Source organism: Serinus canaria, chromosome 1, assembly GCF_022539315.1.
Source record: "Serinus canaria isolate serCan28SL12 chromosome 1, serCan2020, whole genome shotgun sequence".
Taxonomy (NCBI): Eukaryota; Metazoa; Chordata; class Aves; order Passeriformes; family Fringillidae; genus Serinus; species Serinus canaria.
Genome location: NC_066313.1, coordinates 24183291 through 24196027, shown reverse-complemented (window position 1 = coordinate 24196027; position 12737 = coordinate 24183291). Strand labels below are relative to the sequence as shown.

The window sequence follows — 12737 nt, the reverse complement described above, 5'->3', positions numbered from 1 at the left end:
ATTTTTCACTGAAGAGCAGCATCCTGTGGATTTTCCCAGCAGCTGAAGCCACCAAGGAGATTTGCTGGCCTGGCCTGAAGAGTGGGCAGCAAAGAACATCTAGACAAAAAGCTGCTCCCACATTTCCTTGGGCACAGCTGAGCCCAAGGAAAGCCCATCTTTTTGAGCTCTTGGTGTGCTGGAGATGGAAACTGATGGTGGGGAAGGCCACACCCAGAGATGCTGTTGAGGTGAGATTCCCTGCACCTTTTTTTAGCAGAGCACAGGCTTGCATCCACACAAACAAGGAGCACTGGCTTTTCTGCCTCTCGCCACTCCTCCTCCCCACCAGAGCCAAATAAGGAACTCGGCAGCAAATCCTGCACTTCATAATTTGTGTGCAAACTATGAGAACACAGGAGGCAGAAAAACCAGTTCCCACTCCAGTCATGCCCCCCCACACCCCCACTTCCCCAGCTGCATTTGCTTCCATCATTTGAGATTTCAGGTGTTCAAAGCAGTCACTTACCAGTCTTCCTTCAGGACTGATAAATGAGTTTGCATTTTACTGTGGCAGGGCAGACCAGAAATGCCCAGAAATGAGGGTGACAAAAAGACAGCCTCAAAAAAGCTAAACCACATGTTTGGAGGGCCCCTCCTGCCCACAGCTAAGGAATGCTTGAAGACCAGAAGAGCTTTTTTGTCTCAAAGGGTAAAAGAAAGGAGTGGGACAATCAAATCTGGTTTCAGTTTATTTCCAGAATTTTACTGTACAAAATATGCAAAGTGTAAAACAGTTTTATGTTTCAGTTTAAAAAAACAACAAAACCCCATCCAGCTATAACTTAAGAGAACCCAGCTTGGAACAGAACAATTTACAAGGCTAAACCCACAGTGCATTAATGTCACAGACACCAGGAATTTGCTTACTTAAGTTCACGATTAGAAAAGAACAGAAAGACCATGTACCATTGCAGTTAAAGTCACATGTGCAAAGAAGAGAAACAAGAAAGAAATGCTGGTTAGTGTCTATTAATTAGAAAACCTTGGCAAAACCCTTCTTACTATACACAGTGTGTGTAGAAAAAGTATTACACAGTGATAAAGGAGGGTAAGGGAAGGGCATTTTGCTCCCACCCCCTTCCCCAAGACACAATAATGCTGAATCAAAGAAACAGGCACAGGAGAGTGTAAGATTCCTTCACAGTTACGCCTGTTCGGGTAGTGGCCACAGCATCTCCCCAGTGTGTGCACAGGAGATACCCCCAAGCATCATCAGTGCTGGTGAGAGGTGCCCGGGAAGCAGCCAGAGGGAAGGAAGGAAGGATCCCCTCCCTCCCTCCCTGGGCAGAGCACACCCAGGGCAGGGCTGGCTGCCTGCTGCCCACAGGGCTCAGTGTGCACCAGGGATAAATCAATGCAGTCTGCTGGAGGGACGCAGAGGGGCGGGAAATGCCAGCAGAGGGGTGGGCAATGCCAGCTGCTCTGCTGGCACAGCAGGACCCCGCTGGGGACGGGCCCAGAGCGACCCGAACCACTCACAGCTGTGGGAAACGGCAACTTTTGGTCATCATCGATGGGAGGCAGCAGCCTGAAGGCAGGAAGATGCACACTCCTGCAGGAGACATCATGGCCCAAAGCCATCTCTTTCAGAACAGAATTTGGGGAGTTTCCTTTTTCTTTTTTTTTTTTGTTTGTTTTCTAAAACCAGCTCAATTCCAAGAGCACTTCCTTCCTAAGGACAGCTAAAACACTGAGCCACCAAGTCTGGCTTGAGGCTTTGAACACATATAATGTGCACACTAGAGGGGAAAAAGCACACAGACACACACAAGCTGAATGAGAAAACACCTGCACACACACCTCATGAGCAGCTGGGCAGCACTGAGCCCATGTGAGGAGCCAGCTTGGGACCAGACTACAGCACTGTTGCAGAAGATCGCAAGACTTCTGTTTACCCTCTGAAAAGGGCAGAATTACAAGTTTGGGTGAGCAAGATGAAATTGGCTTGAATAGGTTTCCATGTTTAGCAAGTTATGGATCTTTTCAGTTTCTTCAGCAGCATGTGTTGGAAGTGAGCACATCTCAAGCAAGACCTTTCAAAGTTACTTATGTGGGGCAGGACCAGCTCCAGATATTCTTTCTCTACAGCTTTTGGCTGAACTCAGCAACAGCAGATTTCCAAGGTGTTGCACAGAGAGCCCCATGCCAAAGGAAAAGGTCAGGAGGCTTCATAAGGATTAGGATTTGTTCAGATCTCCAAACTTGAGCCTTACTGTGCACTGCCTCCAAGCTTCCAAGTGCAGACTCGACACCTCCCAACCCTGCAAATATGCCATGGAGGGGAGTGCTACAATGCTTACACTTCCAAGAGTGCTGCCTGCTCAGGTTCCAGGTGTGGGAAAAGACACTGAGATCCAGGGCAGCCTCACAGAGTCTGCACCCACCCACAGCTGAAGACACATGGCAGTGAGAGGCCAACACCTGCCCATACCCAGTTACAGGACTGGCAAAGTATTAAGAGTAGTACCTGCTCCTACACTCCTGGAAGCTGCAAGAAATTAAAATATTTCAATTTGTAGCCAGGAAAGAGAAAGGCAGCCTTCACAGAAACCCACAGCCATTTCCATCTGCTCTAGAACACTTGAAAGTCTCAGCTGCATCTGGTTTTTCAAGATCTCAGCATGGCTTTGGATTTAGGCTGTAACAAATCTGAGAGAAAAAAAACCCCAAAGCCTTTCAAGTATCTGAGCAGCATACTTGAGTTACAGGAAACGTGCCAACACGGAAGAGAGGAGTGGGGCACCACCACTCCTGGCTGGGCAGCACAGCACCCTATGAAATGGTTCAGCTCCCAGTGAAGGATGTCCAGTGCAAGGATCACCTCCAAGGGGGACACTGACCACTCCATCACCAACAGGATGATGATAAAAAAGTTAAAAAACCATTTGAATTCTAATAAACCTCCCCACAATTCCCAACCAGGTACAAACATCCAGACTGGGAGAGAGGAAGGAAAATATGTGCAAGGAGACAGTGCAGGATAGGAGCGGCATTCGGAGGAACAGCCTGCACTTGGCTGGCAAACCCTCCAAGCTGTATTTATGCTCAGCTCTTGGCAAGCTCAGCAGAAGTAAGGGCTGCAGCAATTGGATCAGAGCTTCATTCCCTATGACTCCATTCTTACTCATTAGCTGGCTATAAACAGAGTTAAACAAACCAGTCCGCACTCACCGCTCAGTATTTTTTACAGAGTTTGAATTCCTACAGATGCCACAGATCCAACCATGGATCTCAAAGCACTTGAAAGCGAGTTTAGCCTCACAACGCTCCAGTGAGGTAGGTATGACAGTGGTCCCCTGATTTTGCACAGAGAAGGAAAGCAAGAGCGACCTCAAAAAATGTCACTAAAAATATCAGAACGGGGAATATGCAGGAATCATTATTCCCCTTTCAGTCTGTCCTCACCTCAAGGCAGGCTGCACCTCTAAAGAGACCATCTGAGAGAAAGTCCTCTCCTGCAGATTTCATCAGGCAAAGCATTCATGCTGCTGACACAAGGAAGAGCATTTAATGTAGGAGGTGGCCTCTGTTGACAGTGTCCTTTTTTGGCAGCAGGCAGAAAAGGCAGTGTTGAACCACAGCACAAAGATGAGGCAGACCCAGACCGAGCACACGCTGCTTCCGTCTGGTTCTCCATGTGTTAAAGGATTTAACAAAATTAAGACATGAGTTTCCTGAGCAGATACTGTCAGACAACCCCTCCTCATGGGGCAGGGAAAAGGAAAGGGGAAGGAAATCCTGGGAAAGTAAAAAAGTTTTGCAGATGTGCCTGTGACAAGGTGCTCTCACATACAAGGCACACCCAAGCCCTCGGCAAGGTGGTTCTTGTTCTGGCTTCACAGAAATGAGCCAACTCAGCCACAGGCAGTAGCCTCCACACAGGTATTAAGCATTCCACAGTCTCCCAAGCTATTCCCAGTCTCTCCTACCCTGCTGGTTATGCACATCATAAAAGCCAGGTGTAGGCATCTTCAGGAGAGCCAAGTGTAAGATACTGTATGTTCACCTTCCTTCTTTCTTTTTCTTTTAAAGGAATAAACCGACCTATTTTTTCAAAGAAAAACACTGCGAAGGCCACAGTCAATAAAGGAGTCCTCATACAGACTACCAGAAAGCCTGATCTGCCAAAAAACCCAAACACTGAGCTTAGAGAGGGGAAAACACTACCTACTTCCCATCCCTTAAGGGCAAAGGGCATAATCCCATCATGTGCCACACCATCCAGTTTCTTTACAACCACATCTGGCACAACACACGGATTAAAAAGGATCCAGGACACTACCACGTGCTTGTAAGAAAGGTGCAGGAAACTGTAGGTGTCACTTGGATGGGGAATCATCACTTTGGACCCTCACTCACCCGGGTGCTCCCTTGATCCCAAGAGAACTGTCAGACATGCCTCTCCACTGCTGCTGAAGCTGGAAGAGGATGGACCCTCCTGCCCTGCTCCCAGCATCCCTGTTTAAGGTGGTTGCTCCCTGTGGACGCCAGCCAGCCCGCCCGTGCCATGGGAAGGGCTGGGAAAGGCCACAAGGGACAGGAGGGGCTGTCACAGCCCTCCTCAGAAGACTGTGCAGGCTGGCAGTGAAAGGCACTGACTTACACACTGCTGGAATTAGGGCCTTCTTGGTTAAGACATCCATATGGAGGGCAGGCTAGATCCTGCCTGATAAGGAATATTTGCATGGCAAAAGACTGAGCAGAATAAATTGATCATTTACATTCACATGGATCTCAAGGGACCTTCAGGTCACTGCCAGCCTTGCAGCTGGCTCCAGTCACTCCATGCTCTGTGCTGGCAATCACACTTCAGACACCCATTTGGGCTCCCCATTAAAAACAAACCTTCCAAACACGTGTGACTAAATTCACACATGAAAGCTGCACTGGTGGGCAAAGGCAGCCTCACAAACAAAACTGCATCTCTCAGAAGCAGATCCCAACGCTGAGCAGAAACTCCCACAGTACAGCAAGGCCAAGGAAGGCAGGCAGATTTTCACCATTCAGGCATTGTTTGGTATTTCTTAGCTACAGCTGAAGGCGTACGGTGGGGAAGGACTCACTGCAGTGTTTTCAGAGCACAACAGTTCTCCAAAGCAAGTGAATGGGGCAGAGGTCAGCCTTTTCCCTGGCTCCTCTCCTGAAGGAGGGAAATGTTTTTTGCCCCTCTTTTCTCCAGACACACTTGAAGCTGGCTAGAGAGGGAGGGGCACATTCCTGCCTGCCCCCCTTCCCCTCAAAGAGGCTGTCAGACATAGGGAGGGTCTGTGATTTATCTAAGGAGGAGCCAGCTACTTACTGACCCTGTCCCAGTGCAAATACACAGCCTCTGCAGGTGCAAAAGGAAGCAGCAGTGCCTGAAGAAACATTCAGAAAGCCAGAGGAGACAGACAAAAGAAGCCTTGAGCCTGCCTGAGAAAGATGCTGACAAGCAGGACAGATACAAGCAGAGGAGAGGTAGCAGGGAGCCGTGACATGAAGAACAACTTCAGTAACAAGCACTGATTAAGGAAAAAAAAATAAATTGAATAGCTGCAAATAGACTGATCCAGTTCAAGACAAGCAATTTCACAGAGGGTGAAACCATCCCATTATGCCCATACAGGTCTGGCATTGACAGAAGAGGCACGTGGCAAGGAGGAGAAGAAGAAGAAAGAATAAAAGTCCCCTCACCCCCACCCTTTGATATCCCCTCCTCCCCAAGTGAGCAGGGACTGTGGCACCCTGTGCCAGGAGATTTTTGTGAGGGACGGGTGAGCACTGAGCCCTCAGGAGCAGCCACAGGTGGCAAAAGCAGAGACACAAGGGTGCAGGCGTGCATGGTGTAAGGCAGCGCTCCAGCAACAACTCTGACACTGCAGCCGTGCAGAGAAAGAGAGCGTGAGATTTACAGGATGCCTGGAAAGAGGGGCAAAGAAAAAAATCTGTTCTGTCTCCAAGGCTGAGCTAACTGAGCCAAGTCGCCCTGTTGCCTCTTAAGATACTTCTTCCTAGATAAGATATCCCAGCTCCCCCTCCCCTTTCCAAATAAAGTGCAGATGGTCAAATATTACTGGTCCATCATCTGCCAGTTTCAGTCAGCATTGGGGAAATTAAACCCTAAAGCACAATATTGAAAAAAAACAAAAATAAAAATCTCCCAACAACCCACCCTCAAAATCCCTTAGACTGAAGTCTCAGACTGTAAGCGGAGGACAAATTTATGAGATTTAGGGTCTATGAACTCTTCTGAGAGTTTGATGAAGGGGATTTTTTTCACATTAACAACAAGGCTGAAGTCCAAGCACTTGAGGACGAACACGACGCCGTCTTGTAAGCCGCTTGTGACCGCTTCCTCGCTGACCAGCGTCCACTGCTTGGAGAACCAGCGATCCCTGTCATACTGGAGGGTTGGGCCTGGGTTGAGGTAACGCTCCAGGAATGCCTGCCAAGAGCGGGACACACGTTAGCACCAGCCCCACAACTCGCCCTGCTCTCTTCCCATCCCCAAATACAGCGCCGCGAGCATGGGCTTGCCAAGCTGCAAATTGTTTCAGCTTTAACACTTCAGGAGACATCTTCTCCCCAGTCCCTCTCAGCTTTTCAGGCCCGGAAGTAGACACAAACATCAGGAGATCCTCTTTCAGTCCATCCCAGCAAGTTTGCAAAGTGTAGCCCTGACTTCTGCCATCAGCAGAGCCATCTGGCAGCAGTTCAGTAGAGCAGAGGTCATTTCTCCTGTACCAGCCCCGTAAATGATCCCAAAACTACAGTCCCAGACAGGATAGTGGTTTTCTCCTTCAGGCCAAGCTAAGGTGATAAACAGATGTCTCCATGTGTTCAGCCTGAGGGTGCGAAACTGAAAACAGAAAGCAAAATGCCATTTGACCTTGCTTGTATTTTAAAGCCCCTCTGCAATCCTACTGGCAGCAGAAATGCCCTTGCATACCTGGGCAAGGTCCCAGGTGGCTCACAGTGAGAGGGTGCTAAGCCCCATCTCTTGACAGCATTTCTGCTCTTACTGCAGTAAGTCATGGGTGAATGTCCAGGAATAAACCCTTCCCTAGGACTGTGGGGTGTTCTTAGAAAGGAAGGTAGAGCGTGGGAGGGGAATTGTGTAACCCATTTCTCTTATCATTCAGTCCTTCCCTGTGTCTGCAAGTCAAAAGTCACAGCCTAGGCATGAAGCAGCAAACTATGTTTGATCAAGCAGCTCATGAATTAGAAACACTGTCAGAGAGGCAGAGATTTAGGCAATCATTAGCAGTCCAAAATGCAGCAAGGCAGAGGGGGCAGAAAACCAAAAAGATCCTTTGCAGGTTGCCACCTGCATCATCCTGCTACCAGAAGCCAGCTGGGAAAACTCCTGTGACTCAAAGCTACCCTTTCAAGCATTTATTAAGCGTTCCCTTTGCTGAACTGGATTCAAGAACAAATACCTCATAGGCACTTTCAGAAAAAAAAGAGACAGAAGACGCTGCAGAGAAAATATTACTTCCCCTCAAGACCTGATGCAACCTACATCACACTGGTCAATTCACAGGGAGCAACTACAAAAGCCTTCACTCACCTCCTTTGACAACTTTCTGTTCTGCCTGCACACACAGATGTGCCACCCCCTTCTTCTTCCCTCCTGCAGCAGCGTTAGAGAAAGCATTCATTACCTTTGGTGTCATGTTGTTGGTGATGCAGAAGGACAAGTGTTGCAAGATGCTCTCCATGCTGTGGTACTGCTGCTGGCGGGTGGTGCGAAGGTACTTCTGCAGAGCTCTCGCCATGGAGGGGAAAATGGCCTGGGCTGCTTCTCGGGGGTCCATCATCTCTCCTGGAGCTTTCTGCTGCTCCTCTGCCTGGAGGCGTTTGATGTGAGTGAAAGCCTCTTCTACAGCAACCACGAGCCTGCAGCAAAAACATCCAGGCAGCAGGAGTCATAACAAGAAGTAGGATGGGTCTGTGGTTAAGGCAGAGCCTGGCAGTCAGGATTTACAGGGCTCCTATTCCCACCTGCCATCAAGTCACTGCCTGCCACCAATTTACACAAAATCTTCTCCACTGACAGTCTGAGGGGCAGACAGCAACTCTTCCTTCCTTGCCCAAGCCATCCAGCAACTGAGGGCCATAAACCAGGATTAAGGTTGTAAAGCCCTGAGCACTGCACTTGGCTCTGCCAGCGCAGCACAAACATCAGCAACGTGACTCAAACACGACACAGCCGCGCTGGCCTCTAACGTGGGTCTGAGTACAGCGGCCCCAGCACACAGGACACGCAGGGGGAGGCTGACCACACCCCAGTGTCAAGCAGCACACAGCCTGCTCTGAGACACTCTGTGCTCACAAGCTGCAGTCTGCTCCCATTTCCACCAGCTGGGCACAGAGCTCGTGCTGCCCAATGACTGCCCTGCACCCCTCCACTGAACAGCAAGGGCAAAAACACTCCTCCATTTTCACTCCTAACACTGTAGCTTAAGGCATCCTCTGGAAACCACCCCTGTGTTGGCACAGGTGAGCAAACACAAGGCCCACAGTGTAAAAGGGTGTCTTATGACACTCATTCCTTCCTACTGGGCTAACATGCAAGTGAGGGGCTACACTGCAGCTAGTGAGGAAAAAACAATAATGGAAGAGCCACCCAACAGAACTCTTCAGCCCCTTCAGACAGGACTTGTTTTATACTTAATTTCCTCTCAAGTCACCAATGACTGTCCACAATTATCTCAATATCCAATGCATCTTAAAGCCAGGGACAGCTGCCTGACCACAAGCAGAGGTACAGCATACTGCATTCAGGCTGTACATGAGGAACAGCACGGGAACTCCTGACCTTTGCCCATTTGGTTTAATTTGACATGGGGGAGGTGGGGGTAGAAATCAGTTTTAAACTCCTGGCCTGAAGCATCTGGCCTTATCTAGTGACTGATGGTTTCCCCTCTGATTAAGGAGTTGTTCTAACCGATTAAGGAGTTGTTCTAACCAAACTCAACAAGCACAGGAGATGTGCCCAAGTTAGGATGCTACATTTCCCAGAAGGGCAGGTTTAAAACTTCCTACTGCTCTGAGGCTGGAAGAGGGCCTAAAAGACAGAGGCTATAGAGCACAGGTCAGACTGAAGCAGGCAAGAGAAGACATAGTGCCAGCATTTCCCCAGTGAAACAAACTGCCAAAAGAAAACTCAAAACAAGTCAGCTCCTTCCAGTTATCACACATTCCTTCCAAACACGGCTCAGTTCAGGGGAGCCTGCCCATAAGCAACTTGCCTGGAACTCTTAGGCATGCTAACTGCAGACTGCAATTAAGCTCCTGAGCCAACAGGGGCACTGTCTCAGGTCACCTCAACAAAGCATCAACTCCGCAGCCTAAGCAAGACTGGCAGAAGACATATCTATGTTTCAAAATAAAATGTAACTGCTTGTGGTCAAGTCTTTCCTCCTCAACTCACTGAAAGCCAGTCAAACTGCCCCTCTGACTAGCCTCAAAACACAAATATTCTCCTCACCTATGAAGGGGCAACACCAAGCACTCCACTGATCCTGTCCCTGGACAGGAACTTGGGCATGAGCAAAGATAATGGGATTTCCTACAGCAAGTAACTACAGACTTGTCAAGCACTGGACCGTTCCCATGACACTGCATTACCCACCCTGTACACCTGAGCTCGGCTGCATGCACGTCCTTCCGATAATTCCAGCGGCAAGCTGCCACCGTCCCTCATGCATCTGTGCTCCACAAGCTCCCTCCCTGTGACAGATTTACGCCAGCCCTCCGTGCTGGGCTGGGTGCTGTACCTGGCGCGGCGTTTCCTCACGCGGCGCTCGTGGTCGGCCTCCTCGTAGTAGAGCTCATTGTGGCTGGAGTCCCTGCGCCGCGCGGCCGCCGCGATCATGGCCCGCGACTGTCCCGAGGCGTTGTTCCCTGGGCCTGCGGGACAAGGACGGGCACAGAGGAGACAAAGGCAGCGTCAGTGCCACAGGGCTGGGCCCGGGACACGCCAGCACCCCAGGGCAGCTGTCTCTGTGCTCTGGGGCTGCGGCCTCCCCAGACAACGCTACAAACCCTTCCCCGGTCCTCAGGAGCTCCGGCAGAGAGCCTGCAAGGCAGCACAGGCTTAGAGAGGGCGTTCTGGCACGTGGACAAGGGAAGTTAGTCGGGATGGAGGGTCTCACACAACATACACAAAGGCAGAGTGAGGTGAACATGCCAAGGATGCAACTTACCCCCCATTATATATGCTTTCAGTTTGAAGGCAAGGGCAGCTGGAGCATACCACATTTCAGCATCAAGACAGTGTGAGAGCACAAAAAGTGAGAAGTTGGAAAGAGGAGAGAGACAAACACAAGAACATAATGAGACATGGAGATGAATAAATGAAAGCCTAACTCCAGACAGTTATTCACAGGAAGGGGAAACAGGATGCAAGGGACAGCAGGGTCCCCTTCAGACAAAGCATAGGGTTTCCCAGAAGGGCAGATGCTGTCAGAGAAGTAGTCACACAACAGGGTAAGATGGGGTCTATATGTGTAGCAGCTTCTCATGGCACTCTGAGCAGCACCTGCCATTAGAGCTTCTGCTGCTGTTAACAGATCCTCCACAGCCACAGGAACAGGGAAGCTGCAATCTGCTCTGTAACACCCAGTCAGTTCACAGAGCTGTCTAGTTCAAGACCTTAACTAGAGACCTTAAAATACAGTATCAGGTCCTTCAACTCTCCCATGAAGCCCTCAGCTCCGGCTTTTCAGGTAGGGAGAGGAAAAATGTTCTGGGTTGCCCCAGAAGAGTTTACAAACTCCTCTTTCCAGATAGAGGGCAGAGGTGGGTCTACCCAAAGCTAAGTGGTAGTCTAGGACTAACTCCAAGCCACCAAGAGCTGATTTGTGCCAAACTGCTCTGGCCCACACCCTCAGCTGGCAGTGGTTAAGGCAAATCAATTGCACAGACACGCTCAAAATTATTCTGCTCAAGCAAGGGCAACTCTTTTTAATTTTTTTCCTAAAAAGCCCAAACCAGATTCCAAGACAGAAGCCTGAAACTCCGCAGTGGGAAGAACAAGCACAAATAGCTTCTTAAGAGTCTAAACATTTCAGACTTTGTTTGACAGCCCTGAAATGGAGGCTATGACTCAAGGGAGACACTAGCTCCCAAATTTGGGTTACATCTGTAATTTGCCTCATTGACTACACCTGGCAGTGCAAATCCTGGTTTTGAAGGTGAACCTCCCCACTCTGCATAAGAGAGATTACAGCAATATGTTTTTCTTTCCTGGCTGCTGCAGTATCAAATACAAAAGCTGTCAACAAATTAGGCTGCCTTAATAGCATTACTGTCTCTTTACAAGGAGGGTATAAGAGACTGTCAGGCTGCCAGGGTATAAGCTGCAGCCAGGACTACACTCTGCTTTGTAAGATGGATGGAATCTTCTTAAGGACATGCTTCTAAGCCTGAGATTTCCATGTCCACAAAGGCAGCAGCATTGCAAACAGAACAGCCCAGGCAACCAGTACTGCCCCAGAAGGGAAGGCAGGAGTTTCCAGGCCCTGGCAGGCTCACAAGCTTGACACTTGGAAAGGCTGCAGGCCACATCTGCAGCTTGCTTCTAGTTCCTTCTCTTCTAACGAAGCCTCATGAGCTAGCAGCTTCTGAGCCACTCACACTACCAGACTGACAGTCTTTCTTTGAGCCTGGGAGTCCCACTGTCCCAGCAGGTGCTGCAGGAAAAGAGAGCATGCCAGCTCCAGAAGAGATGCTGCAGTGCAGGAGAAGACCAGCCAGCAATCAGAATGGCACACCCTGCAGCCAGCCTGGCAGGCTGTGGGGCTGGAATAGTGTGCAGACACCTGGGGCATCAGGAGGCCCTCACCTTCCTTACACCAGGCCTCACTGAGAGCAAGCAGCTAGAATGAATGATTGCACCTCTAGAAAAACACAGAACATTTCTGTTTGCATGTCTGATTCCTTCCCCTCTCCAACACAACTCAATCAAAGCAGCACTCCAGGCAGCAAAGAACACATGATGGGCAACCTGTCCCTCCCCATCCTCTGTCAGGATGGGAATATCTCATAAGGATCTAAACCTCCAATTAATGTTATGGACCCAGGAGTGCTGCATGAAGCTGGAGAAGCCTTTAGGATACGGTCTTTGAAACTCACCAAAAATGAAAAAAATCCAAACAAACCAAAGAGGAAAATGAAAATAAAATACTCCACATCCATAAGACACTGAAACTCTGCTGAAAGCAAAATAATCATGTCTTATGTTTTTCAATATGACAGATATTCTTCATATTTCAGTCTCCACAGCATGCACACAGAGCCACCTTGCCCAGCTTAGACCCTTCAGTCTCCTCTTCCCAGTTCTCAAAGCTTTTCCATGCTAACAAATTCACGGGCAGGACTGTCTTCACCACATTTTGTCACACAGCTTCAGCCATCCTTCACCATAAAAGCTTTGCTACTCAACTTTGACTCCTACAAAGGAATGTGCATCTCTATAAAGGCTGCTGGGCACACCCTGCTTAAAAAGCATGGCTTTCACCGATAGGGTTTAAGAGTGTCAAATGATTAAGTCCAGTTTTCACTGCTTTGAGCATCCACATATCCACCTCCATCTGCTTTTCTAAAGCCCCAAAGCTTGAAAACGGTTTGTAGAACCGGCAAAGCTCAATGGGAATCGTTATCTGTGTTTGAATTTCCATGGCCACGGGTGAGCCAGGCTCATTTAGTGC

At 49.2% G+C, this 12737-nt stretch overlaps 1 protein-coding gene across 2 annotated transcripts in view; it reads right to left on the bottom strand.

The window, feature by feature from the left end:
- Positions 1 to 718: 718 nt before the first annotated feature.
- Positions 719 to 12737, bottom strand: part of VANGL1 (VANGL planar cell polarity protein 1) — a 45762-nt gene continuing 33743 nt past the window's right edge. For both annotated transcript variants that reach the window (XM_030234325.2, XM_030234327.2), the window contains 3 exons: positions 9804 to 9936; positions 7686 to 7920; positions 719 to 6466 (listed from right to left, as the gene is read on the bottom strand). In XM_030234325.2, the coding sequence (XP_030090185.1) occupies positions 6206 to 6466; positions 7686 to 7920; positions 9804 to 9936 (629 nt within the window). In that variant the 3' untranslated portion in view covers positions 719 to 6205. The remainder of the gene's footprint in view (positions 6467 to 7685; positions 7921 to 9803; positions 9937 to 12737) is intronic.